The following is a 21040-nucleotide window of genomic DNA, read 5'->3' as shown; positions in this document are numbered from 1 at the left end:
CCTCAGAAAAATATTCAGAAACTTAAATTTCATTCAGGCTTTATAAAACTACATAAATTCTCTCCTAGGCGGGGGAGGTGCATACCTGGTGGTTTGGAGGAGCTAGGGGTTTGATCCAGGGGCTCATGCATGCAAGGCATGTGCTCTCCTCCCTGAGCCATATTCCTGGACCCTTTCTCATTTTGTTTAAAAAAAAAAAAAAGTTACTAAATTTCTCTCAGGTGGACTGAGGTAGGTAGATCATCGTTTCCCTAGCTATTACATGTTTAAGTCTGCCAGACTGTGCAATTCAGGCCAAAGTGTGTTTGTGTTATAAAATATTAGTGGGTTCTTGGGTCAAAGCAATAGTACAGTGGTTGTAAGCAGCTCATTTGATTTGATCCCCAAGTGTGATCCCAAAGTTTCAGAGAAAAGGCAAGGACAACACAACGTGATTATCCAACACCCAAGACCACATATGGTCGCCTAAAACCTGTAGGAGTGATCCCGGAGTATCCCTGGGTGTGGTCAAAAGACATAGCTGGGGTTTGGTTTTGATGAAGCATCTCTCCTCTCTTTTCTCCCCTCCCGCCATCATTCACTCCCTTCTTCCCTCCTCCCCCCACTCTTTCTCTCTTTCTTTCCCCTCCCCCTGCCACCTTCCCAACTCCAAACTTTACAATTCTGCTTCGAAGTCACACCCAATGGTGCTCAGAGGTTACTCCTGATTCTGCACTCAGGGATCACATCTGGTGGGCTCAGGGGACCATACTTCTGGAGTGGGCAAGTACAAGATAAATCCATGTCTGCTCCGGTCCTCAAGATTTCTATTTTTACTGCTTACAAACGGTGGCAATTGACCATCTTACCAGCAGTTCTGAGTGTCTCCCAGTACTTGGAATTAACACTTTTAAATCCTTGCCAAATTCATGAACCAGAAATACACAACACGTATTTTACCCCGCACTTGCCTTGCTGCTGAACATTCTCATTATTCAATGTCTATTCCTTTTAAATGCCTCAAGACCTCTGGTTATGCTAGCCTTATTTTTAAAATTAATATTATGTCCTTTACAGATGGTTACTCTGTGTGTATACATGCTACAATATGTTCTTTCTGTTTGTCACAGGCCTTAGTTCTGATGCTTTTCCCTGCATTCATTTTTGGTTCTATTTTGTTGGTTTGGGGGCCACAGCGGTGCTCGGTTTATTCCTGCTTCTGTGCTCAGGGATTACTCCTGGTAGACTCAAGGGACCATAAAGGGTGCCAGGGATCGAACCCAGGTTAGCCACATGCAAGGCAAGTGCCCTACCTGCTGTACTATCACTACAATCCCCATTTTAGATATTATGCAACTAAATCAATCTGCTTTTTCTTCATAATTTCATGCTTTGCACTTAAGTGTTACCCATTTAGTTGCACTTAAATGGTAACTTCTGTGGTGGTGGTGGTGTGAAGTAACTTTACACATTAATACTATAAACTTAACTACTACTGTAACCATATTACCTAAATTATTATAAAACATTTAATTCCCACATGGTGGTCTATAAATGCACACTTAACCTTGTGGTTTTATATGTTTCATTTTCTGAAATATTTTTATGTAAAAACATAAAGCAAGATTTTAAAATCATAAAATTTTTAATTTATTCTTTCATGATAAATAATGTGCTAAATTATATAGAATAAAAATATATGCTAATTAAATTAAGATTTTCTCACTTCAGATTATTTTTCTTTAAATAAATGGGCCTGTAACAACAAATTCAACTGGTATGACTGAAATATAAGCGCTTCGCACTGCCCGGTCTCCCTCAAGTCAGTGAGCAAGAGAGAATCCTAGTCAAACAGTCCCTTTTAAAGGGGGTGGGGGGCTGGAGAGATACAACAGCAGGTGGGGTGCTTGTCTTGTAGTGGCCAACCCAGGTACAATCCCCAGCATCAATATGGTCCCCCCAGCCCTGCCAGGAGTGACTCGTGATAGCAGTTAGTAGTAAGCCCTTAACACCAGTGGGCATGGCCCCCAAACAAAACAAATTTTAAGGGGGTGGGGTGTCAAAGAGAGAATACAGGGGTTAAGGCCTTGCAAAAGGCCAACCACAGTGCGATGCCCGACACTGCATGTGGTCCTCCAAGCACAAAGCCGAAAGTAGCCTCCAGTACTCCTAACTCCCACAAAAAGAGTGGGGTGACTGCAGCTTCTCATTGCACAGGCCACCAATGCAAAGAGGGGAGGGCATCTACCTGGCACACGTGGACCCGGGAAGGAACTGCACTTGCATGGCTGTCTCAGCAGGTGCGGTGTCCTGTTCCCACAGAACCTCTGTCCACTGGACCAGGTTCTTGTCCAAGTGCAACCACCCTGGCAGGGGACGGGGCTGTCTGGGCACAAAGCAACCCACCAATCCTTTCAAAATGGATTGCTTCAGGCCAGCGCCATGCTGAGATTTGCAACATAGTATTTTTTTCTCCTAAGTGAGTCAGCTGGAATCCAATTGCTTCCAACTAATTTAAATGTTTCATTACAAAGTGGTTTTTGTTAAGAGAGCCCAAAAAACAAACTGTGAAGGGAATTCTCCCAAAACACTTAAGACTCTATTAATTTAGTATCTTAAAAGTACAGCCCTCACCCACCAAACAGAAAGGAAATTAGAGGTTCTATGTACAGTATTTAGCACGGGGGGAGGAGCAAGTATACAAGCTTTATCGCCATGTCACTGCATGGGCTGCATTATTCTTCTGACTGTTACAGAGTTTTAAAACACATGACAGGACACAAAAATGACAAAAAATTTGGGTAAGTCTGCTATGATAATAAAAAAGTCAATAATAATTCTAACCCATTCCAAAAGTATTTGTCTTGGGTCATCTCTAATGAACCTAAAAGAGCCAGCATTTTTACAGGAGCTAAATAAAACTTTTTAAAAGGTTAATGGAAAAAATATTTATGTGAAAACGCCTCCAAATAATCTTTTAGTGGGTGGATTCAGCACATACCAGTGAATACCTTTGAGCTTAGTCCAATTTTGGATTATATTAGCGTTCACCTTTAAGAAACAATGAACCTGTTTTGAAGTAAAAACCCATATTAATAAGAATCATGGAATGTGAATACCAAAAAAAAAGATATTATCAACTCAACTGTATCTAAATATTTTACAAAGTTTTCCATGTGCTGTAAGATCTTTAAAATGCATGATGATCTTTTTAAAAACTTGTTACTCATCCATCTGTAAAACTCTAGCTTTTTATGTGTATGCCAAGCATAAAATTGACCCAGGCTAAATTTAATCCAAGCTTCACATTACAGGGTTATGTATCCTTGCACCTTCCCGTGAGTATGACAGGGATCCAAAGGGTAACAACATGCTTTGAATAGTCTACCTTCTGCTGCAACTCAGTACAATGCAAACACCCTGAGAAGCATGGAAGAATTAGGGACAAGTTTGCAATCTGCAGGCAATCAAGCCAAGAACCAAGCTATATAATCACAATCACTTGTAAAACCATTTAAACCATTTTGTGTTGTAATTGTTAGCAGTTTCTTATGACTGTAATCTTTTTTAAAAACAGGAAAAAAAAATCTACTTTCAGAATTAAATACATATGTACATGAACTTTTTTCTCCAGTTCTATAGATAAGATTTTGTCCAGGGAGCTGGGGAGATACAATGAAGTGGGCAGGGCACTTTCCTTGCGTGTGGTCAACAGGGTTCGATCCCTGGCATCCCATATGGACCCCCAAGCCCCACAAGGAGTGGCTCCCTGAAAAACAGACCCAGGAGTAAGCCCTGGGCACAGCTGGGTGTGGTCCAAAATCCCAACAACAAACAAAAAAGGGGTTTTGGTTATTTTTTAAAAAATAAATTTGTCAGGGGACAGAAAACACTGAAGACTAAGAAACTAATTATCAAACTAACCTATTACTATAATATCTGAATTTAAGTTCATTTTTCAAGTGTCAGAGTCAACAGATGAATAATTAATCCCTCCTTTTCTTTTCTTTCTTTTTTTTTTTTACAGTGCCAAGAATGGTTCCCAGAATCTCATATATGCAAGACATGCTCTACTGCTGGCCAGACTGGGCAATTCTTAGAAAACTTTGTCTCAAGTTAAAGTTGTAAGAAAGCAACCCTGTCCTAACACTGCTTTTGCTTGCTGAGTCCCCGTCAGTGCTCAGAGTTCCCTCAGGCTGAGCAGGGCAGGGCCCCCGCAGGGCAGGCCTCAAAGTTTTGTGCTCGGCCTGATGCCAGGACCAAGCCCAGAGCCGTGGGAACGCACGGCACGCGCCCCATCCCGCTGAACTGTCTACCTGGCCCCTCCAAGGTTGCGTTCCAGCTGCTACAAGCAAATGCAGAAAAAACTGGGGGGGTCCACTGGTGAAAACTGCCCTAGAAAGCTTTTCAGAGAAAGACTGCCCTCATCATCTGTGGTAAACTGAGGCAGCCTGGCCAGCTCAATTTGGTCTGGTTTGGGTTTGGGGCCACACCCGGCTGTGCTCAGGGCTTATTGCACTTTGGACCACTCTTGGTGGGGGTTGAATGGCCGTGAGCTGTGGAAGGAAGCGCCCGACCCACTGCACTATGGCCGAGACCCGCTCAGTGTCCAGAGACGAGCCCTCGTATCTGCTTTCTTAGCCTTCAAAATTAGGAAAGGTGGAAGGATTCGTCCCTTATGCAAATTCTGGATGTGAAATGCTATATCCCAGAAGAATGCCTCACGTGTTAACAGTTCGGCTAAGTTTTACACTGGCTTCTGACAGTTTTTCTCACTTCTCAGATTCTAACTAAAGCAGATCTTGTTGTTTTCTTCCACATTTCTGATCACTGCAATGACTGGCCTTTCGGTGCTGTCTCTGGCCTCCTTACAAATGACTCCAGCATCCCCTGCCTCCGTTTAAAAATAAACAAACAAATAAAGATAAAAGGTGAAAGTGCTGTGTAATGATGGGGCTTACAGTTTATCTACAGCACAGTTTCACGTTACAACTGTCAAATTAGTATCTGACTTGCATATTTGAATACATGATGTTTATATTCTTTGAAAGGGTCTAAAGCCAAAATTATTCAAGTGCAAGCTGTATACTCTTTGATCACCATGCACATGGGGAAAAATACCATTTGACAGATAAAAAGTATAAGAATAGAATTTTTGACAAGTTCATACAAACAGTATAAATTTTGTTTAAAAAAAAAAAAAAGAGAAGGGAGGGAGGGGCTGGAGAGATGGAGATGGCAGAGCAGGCTGAGCACTGGCCTTGCAAATGCTACCTGGCTTCGATCCCCAGCACACCACATGGTTCCCAGTGCCCACAGGAATGACCCCTCAGTGCACAGCCAGAAGAGTAAGGTACGGCCCAAAGCCCGTCTCTCTCTCTCTCTCTCTCTCTCTCTCTCTCTCTCTCTCTCTCTCTCTCTCTCTCACACACACACACACACACACACATGAGAGGGAGAAGGCATGGGACTAAATCAATATTTAGGAAGCAAGTACTTAGGAAAACTGAAATTTAGTATTTCTTATATTCTCTAACCAAGGAACTACAAACCTACATAACTCAAACATAGAGCACATAATTCAAAGCAAAATTCTGAAGCTCCTGGTTGATTCCATGTTTTCTTGAGATATGTGCTAGGCCTGTCATATTGTCATATTCATCACCCCCCCCACACACACACCAAAGGCTGAGTCATATTTATTCAAATTATTCCCAGAAGCTCACTGGTGTGTACCATCAGTGGTTCACACTGGGACATGACAACACAATGACAGCATTGGAGTCAAATACTTCCACTACCGTTACCTGACTGAAATATTCCTTTCAAAAACCCAGCTCCAAGAATTCAACTCTCAGAAGTATTCTTTGACATTAATTTTAATTATTATTTAATTATTTTAATTCTTTGATATTAAATTAACTTTGCTATTAATTTCATTACATATCAAGATCACATCAGGGGGCTGGAGAGATAGCACAGCCGGTAGGGCGTTTGCCTTGCACGCGGCCGACCCGGGTTCAAATCCCAGCATCCCATATGGTCCCCTGAGCACCGCCAGGAGTGGTTCCTGAGTGTAGAACCAGGAGTAACCCCTGTGCATCGCCGGGTGTGACCCAAAAAGCAAAAAAAAAAAAAAAAAAAAAGATCACATCAAAGAATTTCATGACTGCATTGTGACAATGTATATATTTAAGCTTCTATAGCGTCCAGAAATTATGGAAAAGAAATGAGGTTAAAAATTCAGATATATTTGACTTCACTGAGGACTTTATTTTAGTAAGTTTTTGCTGGCTGGGTGTTTTGTTTTACTAATTTATTTTTCAGTGAAAAATTGGTGTTTTTCAGGAAACGTGGCCAGAAAGTTCAGGGAAAATGCCTGTTTTCTATTCATAATAACTTAATCATGCACCTTGGAAAGAGAAATACACTGGTGAATTTTTTAAGTGTCTGATATGGTTGAACTAAAAGTGTAATTTTATTTCCACATTCTGATATTTCAATTACTGACTGCAATAAAACATTAAAAATTCTGGTAGTTCAGCACAGCATGAGAAATACTGATTGCAACATTAAGGGAAAATATAGCACAAACTTTCATCTATATTATGATTATGTGAAAATTTTTGTGTATTTCAAAGAATTATAATTGGTGAAGATAGTCAATTTTAGCATATAATAGGCTTGTGATAGATTTTTTTCATTATTTTACATTATAATAATAATACACTAAAATATCAATTTTTTTAAATGCCATGACCATAAAAATTAAATGGTAGTCTGTAAACAACACTTAATCATATTAAGGATATAAGTGTCTGGTGCTCCTGTTCGTTCCAGAAAAGCAAACACCATGACATTTTTGTAACTTCCACAACACTTACAAGGTCCACAGAGATCGAACAAATTCCCACTGATGGACTCGTCACTGAACCCCAGTGAACACCAAGTGCAATTAATGTCAAACTGAAAACTTACTGTTATTTGTTGGCTCAGGAAACCCAGCTTTCGGACCACCACTCCATCCTTTGTTTTCCCCTGTCTGAAAGATTCAATTAATTGTTAAAATTAATTGAGAGAAACACTCATTAAAATAAAAGAAGAATGCTAAGAAAGCAAGTAAACCAGGGCAAAGAGGCCTCTCACAGAGCTATTCCGCTTATTCTTTCCTTTTATGACTCAGAACCAGAGACTCAAAAATAACTATAAAAAATAACTATTCCTTTTCCACATTCAAATCTCTTTCTCTTTCCTACTTTTGTTTGTTGACTTAAACTTAGGTAAGTTTATGTGGGCGGTTGGAGGGGCGGGGGCCTATACCCTGCAAGGTTCAGGGGCTACTCTTGGCTCTTGAGTGACCCCTCGTGGTGCCCAGTGGACTAAGTGGGGCCCGGGATAGAAGCAGGGTGGGCTGCACGCAAGGCCAGTGAGCACCTGAACCCCCATACTACCTTTCTGGGACTTAATGGCAAACAGTTCTTACTCAATCAGTAAAAAAAGAAGGGGGTAAAAAATGCTACAAGCGCTAAAGTGACCAACTAAAAATGCTTTATTTGCACTCCTAAGACCAATGAATAGTCGATACAAATTACTGTCTGTTCTGAAAACGTACTATGACAAGAATCACCAAATTGAGGCTGGAGCAATAGCACAGCGGGCCTTGCACGCGGCCAACCCGGGTTCGATTCCCAGCATCCCATATGGTCCCCTGAGCACCGCCAGGAGTAATTCCTGAGTGCATGAGCCAGGAGTAACCCCTGGGCATCGCCGGGTGTGACCCAAAAAGGAAAAAAAAAATCACCAATTATTGTCAATGACACAAAACAACAACAACAAAAAGAAAGCTGAAAGTCCTAACTTTGAAACTTGCAGTATCTTTTCTGGGGTGGAGGCTTTTGGGGGGAGGGGGCTCTACCTGGCAGTGCTCAGGGACCAATCTCAGCTGAGTGCTCAGGGGTTAACTTAAGTGCTTCCTGACAGTGCTCAAGGAACTATGTGAACCCAGCCCCCTGCATACAGAGCACGTTCCCAGCCCACTGAGCTACCTCCCCCAGCCCATAATACCCTAACTTTATTCTTTGGACAATTTCATCTTTTTGGTACAAAACAATTCTGAAATTCAGTACTCTAAGCAGAAAATATTTCAAGTAAATCAATAAGTGCTTTTACATGGCTTTAGTCCTACAGGCATCTGAATAAATGTCTGCTAAAGTCACAAACATAGCCTAGGTGATCTCAAGAACATGATCTCAAGAAATGATCTCAAGAACACCCGTCTCTGGGGTTAGGTATTTTCAAATTCAAGTCTCTGCCATCTAAGTCCAATGGCATTAATACGTCATTAACTACTGCCTGGAAAACTTTGTTATTTTAGTAACTTAAGAGATAGCACAGAGGGTGGGGGTGGCGGGAGAGATACTGGGAACACTGGTGGAGGAGAATGGGCACCGGTGGAGGGATGCAAATGACCACTATTTGACTGAAATGGAAACATGAAAGTTCCTAAGTTTGTAACTGTACCTCACGGTAATTCACTAAATAAAATATCTAAAAAAAAAAAAAAGAGCACAGAAGAGATTCTCTTCTTTTCCAATCATTAAAAACTTTGCAAACATGTACCCAAAAGTGAGTTCATAAATAAATAGTAATAGAATAGAATAACAGGGGAACATTAGTGTAGAGGTTAGCAAACCTCTTTGGTTTGTAAAGCTTTATCATTTGTTTACAATTTGGCTTTCTCATCCAATTTTTCTTTGAGATAACACTGGCAAGAATACAAATGTTTGGAGCCAGAGCAATAGTACAGCGGGTAGGGCATTTGCCTTGCACGAAGCCAAGCTGAGCTCAAGCCTGGGCATCCCATATGGTATCCCAAGCACCGCCAGGAGTAATTCCTGAGAGCAGAGTCAGGAGTAGCCCCTGAGCATTGCTGGGTGTGACCCAAAAAAGAAAATATATATATATATATATTTTTTTTTTATTTTTATTTGAAAATATTGTAACTGTTTACTTTGCTGTTGCTTGGGGCTGGAGCAATAGCACAGCGGTTGGGCTTTTGCCTCTCATGCAGCCAACCCATGTTCGATTCCTCCGCCCCTCTCGGAGAGTATCGAGCCCAAGCGGCAGAGCCTGGCAAGCTACCCGTGTGTATTGGATATGCCAAAAACAGTAACAATAAGTCTCTCAATGAGAGACGTTACTGGTGCCCACTCAAACAAATAGATGAGCAACAGGATGACAGTGACAGTGACTTTGCTGTTTCTTAGAAAGCAATTATCAGTGGCAGCCTATATTTTTATCTTCTAGAAAAGGAAATTAGTTCCGTTGTGTCCTGAATCTTTGGAAATTTTTCCATCTCTGAAATGACAGACACATCTAGCTTCTAATGTTATTTCGATTATGTCTAATTTTCAAATGACCATTCTGTGAAACAGGCATGTTAGTAATGGACCAAAATAGGTATTGCATAGTGAGTGGAATTTTTGTTTTCGCTTAGTGATTAACTATACTTAGTCCCCAAAATAACTGTTTTAGAGAAAATTTATTATTGTAGGGGCAAAAAAACCTTGGGGTTGTTTAAGAAAAAGTATTTTGCTTTAGGAATTATTAAATAGTTATATAGGCAAATAGTTTCTGGATAGTCTCTGGATCTGGGCCGCTGATGGCATTACACAGACTATAAACCAAAGCTTGCGACCTCTTATAGCCTAGTTCTCCCTCTCAGGGAACCTGGCAAGGTACCAAGAGCATCCTGTCCACACGGCAGAGCCTGGCAAGCTCTCCGTGGCATATTCAGTATGCCAAATACAGTAAAAATGATGAGTCTTATTCCCCTTAACCTGAAAGAGCCTCCATTGCAGCACCGCTGGGAAGAACTAGTAAAAGGAGGCTGCTAAAATCTCAGGACTAGGACAAATGGAGATGTTACTGGCATCCGCTCAAGCAAATAGATGATCAACGGGATGACAGTGGTATATACAAATGTTCATATTTTGAGGTACAATGCTACCAAGCCACACACACCAATAAAACGCAAATATCCTTTCACCACTACCTGTAAGGTACCCTTTCTTCTTAGTAATCTCAGATCTGTCATCAGAATTGAAGGTTCTGGTTTTGTTAGACACTGTCCCTTCCCTAGTTCTGTTGGTTTCTTTAGATACCACGTCTGAATGGAAATCACTGGGTATTTCTTCCTTCTCCTTCTGACTTATTTCATTTAGTATGATAATCTCTAGTTCCGTCCATGATTTTAGCAAAAGGCAAACTCTCACACTGAAGATTAATATTCCATTGTGTATATATCCCACAACTACTCTGTCTACTCATCTGCTGTTGGGTGCTCGGGCTGTTTCCAGATCTTGGCCACTCAGTTCTGCAATGAACACAGGTGTGAACGTATTTTCAAACTAGTATTTTTGTGTTCTTGGGACTGATTCCTAGGAGATGAATTTATTGTAGTTCTATTTTTAATTTCTTGAGAAATTTCCATGCTGTTTTTCACGGTGGCTGAACTAGCTTATATCACCACCAATAATGAGCGAGTGATTTTCTCCAGCTCTCCCCAGCACAACTGTTCTGGTCCTTTTTCATACAGGCCAGTCTCACTGGTGTGAGGTGGTATCTCCTTATCTTGATTTGCATTTTCCTGATCAATGGTGATATATTTTTTTTCTTGTGTCTGTGGGCAATGATGTCTACTCTGGGAAAATATCTGATCGGCTCTTCCTCCCAGTTCTAGTTCTCTATGTATCTTGGATACTAGATGTCAAATATATGGTGGAATATGGAGTCTCCCATTCAATTATATATATTTTTGTCTTTTTTTGTTGTTGTTGTTTGAGTTTTGGGCCACACCCAGGCAGTGCTCCTGGCTCTGTGCTCAGAGATGACTCTGGTGAGACTCAGGAAACCATAGGGGGTTCTGGGAAATAAACCCAGATCAGCAAGGCAATCACCCTACCCGCTAAACTATCTCTCCAGCGCCTATATGTTTGTTTTACCAAGTTCCTTTGCCAGAACAGAAGTTTATTAGTTGCTATTTGCTGGGTTTGGGTTTGGGGCCATATCCTGCAGTGACCATGGCTTACTCCTGGTTCTGGACTCAGGGAACCACAGAGGATGCTGGGTATCAAACCCTAGCGGGCCACAAGCAAAGCAAGCACCCTGCCCACTGTATTACTGCTCTGGCCCAGTTTTTCAGTCTGATATTAGGGCCACACCACTAAGCCAAGTATCACCAGGAATGGGGTGTGACCCTCTCAAGAACTAGCGGCTGGAGCCCCTAGTGAAAACTGACAGGAAGAAACTGAAGAAACTGCTCCGTGGTCAGGGGTGCGTCCCTCAAAGAGACCAACCTCCCGGCATGGCAAGGTCTTCCTGAGCACCTCAGGATGTAGCCCTCGAGGCCCCCAAGAACCACAGTGCTGGCTCTGGTGACGCCCCAGCTCTACCAGCCAGGACTGGCAACATCATACCCCTGGGCAAAATCACTAAACCAACCAGTCTGGTCAGCTGAGTAGCTCCTGAAGAGGCTCTCTGACCCGCTGAGTACAGCGGGGCAGGTTCCGAACTGTATAGGTGGAGCTGGTGACACCCCACCCAACCAGCAGGAAATACGAAGAAAATGCTGACCTCACCTAGGACAAGAGGAAACTCTGCAGCAAACTCTCTGGACTCAACCTGCACCTCCTCCTGAGTCTACAAGCAGCCCATCTGCCCTCTGAAATCTGGACTAGCCAAGCAAGCCTCAAGAGCATGGGGCAATGATCCCTTAGTTGAAGTTTTTGTGAGAGCCAATGAGTTACAGTTAAGGGGCATGCCTTGCCCGCAGCTGATCCTAGGGTGGTTCCCGGCACTAGATGGTCTCTCAAGCATCTGCAGGGCGGCCCAGTAGGCCTCCAAACACAGTGTGGCCTGGGTAATCCCTGGTACCATGGGCCCAAGCACTCCATCCTTGGGCCCTTGCACAGAATCACCAGCCTAGCCAGCCAAGATTCACCAGGTGAGGCTCCCAGACTTTCCAAGGATTGCTTAGGAGCCCCCAACACACACACACACACACACACACACACACACACACACATATTTAATCTTGTGTATACATGTATACACACATGCACATACTAACAAAGACATCTTGATTTTGTGGGTTTTGTTTCTCTGGAGAACCCTAACGAATACAGTGGGTATGCAAAAAATGTTTTCCAAATTAATGAAATTAATGCTGGCTTTTTGTTCTGTTTCATTTTCACTTAACTAACAAATAAATGTCTATAAGGTGACTCTAATCTATTTTTATAAATTACTCACCAGTTTTTAGTCAATATAAATGTGTTAAGTTAAAACAATATATACGCAATATAAGAACTACAGAAACTACACACATGTTAGGTTTCATGTTACAAACACTTTTAAAAGAGAAAGCACTCACTAGCCAGGTTATAAAAACAAAATTGAAATCTCTAGCAATACCACACAGACAAATAATTTTTAATCACTAAGAATAATTCCTTACATATTTGTACTGCTTTAAAAATAAAGGCATATTTAATTATCACTTTTTTTCTACTCTAAACTTCAGAAACGTCAACTGTAGAAACTAGAAAGATCTCTGAAACGGAATCCTCATGTTAGAAAACAGCATGAGTAAGAAGCATACTAATTTTTAATAAAATAATTATCGAGCTTGTTTCATGAATGTTCATATAAATAAAAGGCTTAATTAAGTACCATTTACAATATGCATAGAAAAGATAAAAGTTAATACAAGATGAAACCAAGCTGCTTCTTGCCAACTTGGCTGACAAGTCTTGAATTCAGGACTCTCTGTTTCTCTTGCAATATTGGTAAGTGTTAATGATGTCATTAACTGCACACAAGAAACAGAACCAAGAACACAAGTCTTGTTAGAAAATAAACACCCTCTGAGTTTACCTTTAAATTTTAAGTAAACAGAAAAATTAGTTTATAGAGTGCCTGTTCAATATAGTTCCTGCCCTATAGGGATAACCCAGGATCTTTATTTCCAGTGCTTTTATTTTTCAAGTTTTCAGCTTAGCTCCAGAAATAAAGGCTAACAAAATCTATTTAAAAGCATAAATTAAAACTGCTTATGTGGCAAAACCACAAGTCAACAGCTAAAAATTATTTAACTGATACTATGGAAAATACGTACAACCACTTACCAAACTTTCAGTATTTACTGTAGTAAGATTAAATTTATACATTATTGTCTTTTCTTAACTCCATAAATGTTACTTTGTACTGTGATAATCTATTTTACAGGAATAAAGACAGAATATTATCTTCAAAAATTTAAAGTATGATTATCTACTCCAACAATTAAGGCATTTCCTAGAACCAAGGAACCAAGAAACAAATATGAAAGAATTTGTTTCTCATTTTGAAATCCTAATAGAACAGGACATGACCATGCAGACTTAATTCTCACCTTGTCCAGCTGATCCTGAAGACTAGTGGAGGCCTTATAACCAAGCTGTAATAGCATTGCTTCTGCAGCATTTTTTTTGGCTATCTTTTTATTGGGTCCTGTCCCAGTAGCAACTTCATTGCCTATCTTGACCTGGTAAATAAGAGAAAGAAATGAATGATATTTATTTTCATAAAAAGAAACTCTTTAACACCATAAAGATATGTCTAGTGTTCTTCAACATTCAAATATACAGTTAGTCTATGATTTTTAAAAAAACAGCGATTATGATAAAATTCCACTTATATTTCATATATACATGGAGAAAAATATGGTTCTTGAAACATCAATAGATTATCACAGTATGATGGAATGTTAAAGATTTTATCTCCTTACATATTTCTAAGTTGATTTTTTTTTTATTTTACTGAATCATTGTGAGATAGTTACAAGCTTTCATGTTTGGTTTACAATCTCACAATGATCACCTAAGTTGATTTTTAATACACTTGCATTAATTATAGGAGCATAAAAATATAATTCACATTGCAATAGAATTCATATTGGTCACGATTATATTTAGTATTCATTATTTAACTTAATAAACTTTTGGATAAGGCTGAGGTTCATGCTGGTGCGATTTAACAAATAAATCAGTTCGAGGAAGAATGAACTGACCTCCTCTGACAGACACAATAATTCCACAATTATCTACGGAACAATCTGCAAGGAAGGAATCCTGAAAAGCACATGTACAAAGATCCCACAACAAGGAGGACTCTCCTCCCAGCTTTCTACAGACTGGGTGAATCCGACGATAGGGTCCACAATGCCAATACACACACACACACACACACACACACACACGTTACACACAGCCTAGTGCCCTACACCATCCATTGTCACTGCCTGGCACCCAAACCCCAAGACCACAGCAGCACCAAACCACTGATCAGAGCAGTCACAGGTCACTACTGCGCTAGAGCCGTGCATATAGCGCCAAGACAGGCGTGCCAAGAGAGGCTCCCAGCGCGCAGTGGAAGGGATGGGTCTGCACTAATGCCCATTCAGCACATCAGTTGTGTGTCTTAACTGTGCCGCCCATGACGCTGCCCTGGACCAGCCTACTAACCTCACATACCTGGTGCACTGGCAGAGAGCATCAGGGCAAACACAATCCCCAGAGAAGGCACTGGGAGCACGGAGCTGAGACAGCAGCCACAGGCCTCCATAGAGCAGGCTGCCCAAGGCCACCCACCCCTCCCTAACTAGGAAAAAGAGCAGAGCTGCTAACACCAAAGCAAGCAAAAAAGGATCAGGCAGAGTGGAAGAAAAAGAAATGTATCTAAATGGAAAAAAAGCAAGATGAAATTCTAAAAAAGACTGTGAGGGAATAATAACACTGAAATACCTAATTAAGAGTTCAAAGTAATAGCCATGCTGGATGAACATGTTTTACATGCAGGGGCCTGGGTTTAAGCCCCATCACCTCTATGAGCAATCCCCAAGCACAGAGCCAGGAATAGCCACCGAGATTCTGTGGGTGTGGTCCAGAATAAAGCAAACAGTAAAAATTAATGGCTAGGGAGCTGGAGAGATAGCACAGCAGGTAGGGCATTTGCCTTGCACACGTCCGACCCAGGTTCAATTCCCAGCATCCCATATGGTCCCCCGAGCACCGCCAGGAGTAATTCCTGAGTGCAAAGCCAGGATTAACCCCTGTGCATTGCCAGGTGTTACCCAAAAAGAAAAAAAAAATTAATGGCTAAGATGGCCACCAATTTCTGAGAAAAATCGATGACTTTAACAAAATGAGAATGATTGAGGCCAGAGAAATAGGACAGGGTTAAGGTACGTGTGGCCAACCCCAGTTTGATCTCCAGCACCGTTTACGACCCCCTGTGTACTGCCAGGAGTGAACTGTGAACCAGATGTGGACTAAACTCCCCCACTACCTCCCCCCCAAAAAATTAAGAAATATTCAAACAGAAGTTACAGAGATGAAGAATACAATAATATACCTCAAACATGTAACAGAGCTGTCCATGAGCAGAACAAATACAACAGCTGAGCAGAAAAATGAGCTGGAAGACAAAGCAACAGGACTGATCCAGATAGGAGAGGAAAATAAAAAAGAATTTTGAAAAGTGATGGTGTGGCCAAGGAGATCGCTCAAAGGGCAGGAGGACATGCTTCAAATATGTGAGCATCTCAGCTGGCTCCCTGGAGCGCATCGCTAGGGAGGCTGTCACAAAAAGTGAAGGGACTTTAAGGGACCTTAAACCAACACCCAAAATAATATTTGCATTTTAGGTGTCTCAGCAGAAGAAAGGATCAGAAAAACTCATTTCAACAAATGACGGCCCAAAAATTCCCCAATCTGGAGCAGGCGGAAGATATCCAAAGAGAATTCTAGTTAAAAGGAATCCAAAGAGATCTGTGCCATGAACCACTATAATTAAATTGGCAAAAGTTAAAGATACAGAAAGGATCTTAAAAGTGGAATGAAGGGGCTGAAGTGATAGTCCAATGGGCAGGGCATTTGCCTTGCACACTGCTGGCCCGGGTTCAATCCCCAGCTCCCCATATGGTCTTCTGTTCCTGCCACGAGTGAAACGTGCAGACCTAGGAGTAAAATGAGCAGAGCAGGGTATGACCCCAAAACAAACAAGAAACATCAAGTGTACCCAATCTTTCCAGCCCCCCTGCTATTAAAAAAAAAAAAAACTTATCACATATAAGGAAAGTTTCATAAGGCTATCAGTACGGTTTTTTTTTCCCCCAAAAAATTTAGAGGGCAGGGGCTGGAGCAATAGCACAGCGGGTAGGGCGTTTGCCTTCTATGCGGCCGACCCGGGTTCGATCCCCAGCATCCCATATGGTCCCCTGAGCACCGCCAGGGGTAATTCCTGAGTGCAGAGGCAGGAGTGACCCCTGTGCATAGCCAGGTGTGACCCAAAAAGGAAAAGAAAAAAATTAGAGGGCATATGATCCAGAGACCGACAAGCTGCAGAGATGCTTCCAGAACCCCAACGTCACCATCCAGTTAAAAATTTAACTCCAGCTGTGTCACCCGATTAAAAATTTTAGAATTCCTGGAGCAACACCTCATCCTCTGCACCACTGATATACCAGGAGCAGCACACCACACTGGACGGGGTATAAAGCAGAAGGCAACCCATCTCAGCTAAGAAAATACAACACTTAACCTGTAACAAGACATTAGTAATCTCATATACAAAGGCTCAATGGCTCCAGGGTGGAAGACAACACACTTTCTTCTAAGGAAATCTTTTTTAATCATGTCTAGTGAATTATTCATAACAAGTAATATAGTTTTTTTTTTCTTTTTGGGTCACACCCGGCGATGCACAGGGGTTACTCCTGGTTCTACACTCAGGAATTACTCCTGGCGGTGCTCAGGGGACCATATGGGATGCTGGGATTCGAACCCGGGTCGGCCGAGTGCAAGGCAAACGCCCTACCCGCTGTGCTTTCGCTCCAGCCCCCTTTTTTTTTTCATAACAAGTAATATAAAACCAAGTATTCAGGGCCTGCTAGTGGAGCAGGCTTAGGAAAATGGGAAATAATGGTGGGGGAAGGTGTAATGGTGGTGGGACTGGGGTTGGAATATTGAATGTAGAGGGTAGAAGAGACTGTGGGATATCATCAAAGTGCTCAAAGGAAATAAAGTTCCTGGGGGCCAGAGAGATAGTACAGTGGGTAGAGCATTTGCCTTGCATACAATCGACCCAGGTTCAATCCCCAGCATCCCATATGGGCCCCTGAGCACCTCCAGGAGTAATTCCTGAGTACAGGGTAATTCCTGAGTTACTTGATGTTTAGGAAGTAACCCTGAACATCACCAGGTGTGACACCAAAAGAGGAAAACACAAAACAAACAAACAAACAAAAAAATCACAAAGGAAATCAATTTCCAACCAAGAATTCTTTACCAATCAAGGTAAATATTCAAAAATAAGGGTGAGAACTACTTCTCAAATAAGCAAAGGACAAAATGAGTTCATCACTAAACTGGCTTTGCAAGAAATATACAAAGAACTTCTTTCAACTGAAAATAAGTGGCATTACCAGAAATAAAAGAACACAAAATAAGATTTTTAAAAAGCATTCTGGTAAAGGTAATTATTTTGAAAAGGATCAATCACGTATAAAACAAGTATGAAAAGACATTGAAAGATAAATGTATTAAAATTAACTAAAGTTATAATAATTAGTTTAATGATACATTACACATCAAGGCATAACATGGACTATCAAACAACATAAAATATGGAGAAGGAATAAAGAAATATGTGACGTCTAGAATGTGTTCAAAGTTAAGGAGGTTTTTTTTTTACCTAAAACAGACTGTTATAAACTTACAATGTTCTGAGTAAACCAGGTCAGATACATAAAGACAAAACGTGTATGATCTCTCTTACATCTAAGACCTGAACTCAGATATCTAGAACAGAACTGCAGCTGCCAAAGAACTGAGATTGCAGTGATGATAAAAAGAGATCAAAAGATACAAATTTCTACTACAAGAGAAGCAAATGTTGTGGCTGGAGAGAGAAGAGGCCAGGCAGTCTGGTGAGCAACTCGGCCGGAGAAATGCTCCGAACCCGAATCCGGGCCAACAACACCAGGGATCCAGACGGAGGAGGTACAGCCGGTACACGTTCTCCAGATGGAGCCCTGGCGACACTGAGCAGCAACTAACACGGCTTCGGGTTGCGGGACTGGAACAGGTCCGAGCCACGCGGCCGCTAACGCGGCCACACAACCTTTTCTAAAAACTGAAAACATACAATCTTTTAATGGAAAACCAATTATCAAATGCTTCCATAGTAGGGCTGTCTTTCTTGGGGGGAAACTCCAACAACAATAGTGAGTTTTGTTTTGCAACATGGAACGTAATCAAGGTAAAGAGAAAATGAAGTGAAATTCATCAGTTATACAGTTGGGGGTCGGGGGCGGTAGGGTATACTGGGGATTTTGGTGGTGGAATATGGGCACTGGTGAAGGGATGGTGTTTGAATATTGTATAACTGAGACATAAACCTGAAAACTTTGTAACTTTCCACATGGTGATATAATAAAAATTAAAAAAAAAAATGTTGAGGCTGGAGCGATAGCACAGCGGGTAGGGCATTTGCCTTGCACTCGGCCGACCCGGGTTCGATCCCCAGCATCCCATATGGTCCCCTGAGCACCGCCAGGAGTAACTCCTGAGTGCAAAACCAGGAGTAACCCCTGTGCATTGCCAGGTGAGACCCAAAAAGAAAAAAAAAAAAAAAGAGAGAGAAGCAAATGTTGAATATAATGTAAAGCATGTCTTACATTACATTTACATTAATTACACCGTTACACTACAGTAAACAACCCTTGGAGGTTCACAGGAGAGCAGACCCTAATTGTCCTCATCACAAGGAATTGCTTTTTTTTTCCCCCGAAATTTCATGAATCAAAGCCCAGGCCTCACACAATCAAGACAGGTGCTCTACCACTGAGCCATACCCCCAATAAAGGAAAAACATGCTAATACACAAGGTGATGATGTTAACTAATTTACTGTGCTAATCATTTGCAACATATTCTAAGTATCAAAGCACCTTAAACTAGTATGTTACATATATATATCAATTATAATTTCTAAAACTGGGGATGTGAAAATTAAATTTAGCACAATATATAACTATAATTTAAACCTTTACAAGAATACTCACACAGAAAAAACTTTTAATATAAAATAATGTGCATATTGCATTCCACATTTAAAAAGAAACATTAAATAACTCTTTAAAAAATCATTATACAACTGTTAGTACAGTACTGTGGTTAATTCATTACTATTCACTGAGTCACAACTAAAACTTGGTGAAATCTGCATTTTAAATTATTTAACAGACCAAAGATCTTAATCACAGTGGGGGAAAAAATTAACATCACATGAAATATAATAATACAATGTGCTGATACGCTATTTGGTTACAATTTTCTTTTCGAAAACTTAAAATATCCCTCTCTAAAAAACAAACTTTAAGAAATTTGTTCTATAGAAGGACTGCACTCATTTGTGGAGTATAAAGTAACATGATAGTGACACCTCAGGACGGTACACACAGGGCCAGCAAGATTGCTCCATACTTTGAAACCTGCCTCATGAGCAGGGAGAGAAGGCAGCTGGACTAGAGAAGGGATCACTAAGAAAATGATGGCTGGAAGGATCAGTAGGATGGGAGATGTGTGCTGGAAGTAGATAAAGGACCAAAAGTGATAGCCTCGCGGTATCCATGTGGCAAGCCATATGCCCAAAAGTAGAGAGAGAGTATGGGGGAAATTGTCTGCCATGGAGGCAGGGGGAGGGCAGAAAGGGGGGGTATACTGGGGATATTGGTGGTGGGGAATGTGCACTGGTGGAGGGATGGGTGTTTGATCATTGTGTGATTGTAACTCAAACATGAAAGCTTGTAACTGTATCTCACAGTGATTCAATAAAATAAAATTAAACAAAAAAAATTGTTCTGGGTCTAAATATTCAAGTAATGACATCAGAGATTTCTCTTGGTTATTTAGTAATCAGTATAAAGAACTGCATTTATCTTATAACACACAAACTTACTCATTTTTGGTGACAGACATATATGAACATTTTACCTCGAGATACCTTACTTTCAGTTCAAGTTATACCCAACTATAATAGGATTTAGGTAGTTGATAAGCAAGCCTCTGATAAAGTGGTTACAGTAATGTAATTATTCCACAGGGATTTCCAGAAAAGGGGGGAAAATGAATTCATCAAGAAAACATTTAAATAACATAGCCAAATGTCCCTGTTTGACTAAAATGTTTATGAATACCCATAAAATGGAAGCTGCACTAACATACTCTAAATTCCTCTTTCAAAAGTGGTACTCAATATACCCACAGAGGGGAAACAAAGGAAATGCTCAATAGTGTCAAAGCCAGTTTATGTCCTTAAGGCATGTCTAAAACTTAGATACACTTTTTGCCTTCAGATTTTGGAGTCCAGGGAATGCCTTCTCCAACACTTCTAAGCTAACAATTAAAATAAATAAATAAATAAATAAATAAATAAGTGTCTATGTGCTAACGAAGTAAAAATACTACGACAACACTGTGTGGGTCCTGAAGAGACCAGTCAATGTGTTCACTGACCAGGAAGAATTCCCCATCTCTGGCTAGCCAGGAGCCCGGTGGTTTCTCTGTGGCTTCATAGCAAAGGGACATCTCCAACAAAAGTAAAACACTGCAGCTATCAATCAAGCTGGTAAGCAGCAAATATACATCAAAGGTTTACTAAGGTTATACTATAAACACACCACAGAACTAGGAGGAAAAGAAGATAAAGCTAGTCATGCATGAAGAGTTCATCAGTGTGACATACTATGCTTGAATGACTAAATGTCTCTCACCTGGTCATCAGCTAATTAAATATCTGTCTGGGGCCTGGGAAAGAGCTCAATGGCTAAACCCTCGCACGCATGAGATCATGAATCCAATCTCCTGTGGCTCTCACATGCACCAATGTTCTCCCACAGCTCTGCTTGTCTGGGGTCCCCAAAACTGCCACAAAGTGTGTGAGTTTGGGTACTACACTAG

General features: G+C 41.0%; 1 protein-coding gene across 9 annotated transcripts in view; it reads right to left on the bottom strand.

The window, feature by feature from the left end:
• STAU2 (staufen double-stranded RNA binding protein 2) overlaps positions 1–21040 on the bottom strand; it is a 281072-nt gene that overhangs the window by 147152 nt on the left and 112880 nt on the right. For all 9 annotated transcript variants that reach the window (XM_055125674.1, XM_055125671.1, XM_055125672.1 and 6 more), the window contains 2 exons: positions 13433–13564; positions 6958–7021 (listed from right to left, as the gene is read on the bottom strand). In XM_055125674.1, the coding sequence (XP_054981649.1) occupies positions 6958–7021; positions 13433–13564 (196 nt within the window). The remainder of the gene's footprint in view (positions 1–6957; positions 7022–13432; positions 13565–21040) is intronic.

The sequence above is a fragment of the Sorex araneus genome, chromosome 2 (assembly GCF_027595985.1).
Source record: "Sorex araneus isolate mSorAra2 chromosome 2, mSorAra2.pri, whole genome shotgun sequence".
In the NCBI taxonomy this organism is placed as follows: domain Eukaryota; kingdom Metazoa; phylum Chordata; class Mammalia; order Eulipotyphla; family Soricidae; genus Sorex; species Sorex araneus.
The sequence above is the reverse complement of the archived record's forward strand: the minus strand, read 5'-3'. Positions and strand labels throughout refer to the sequence as shown.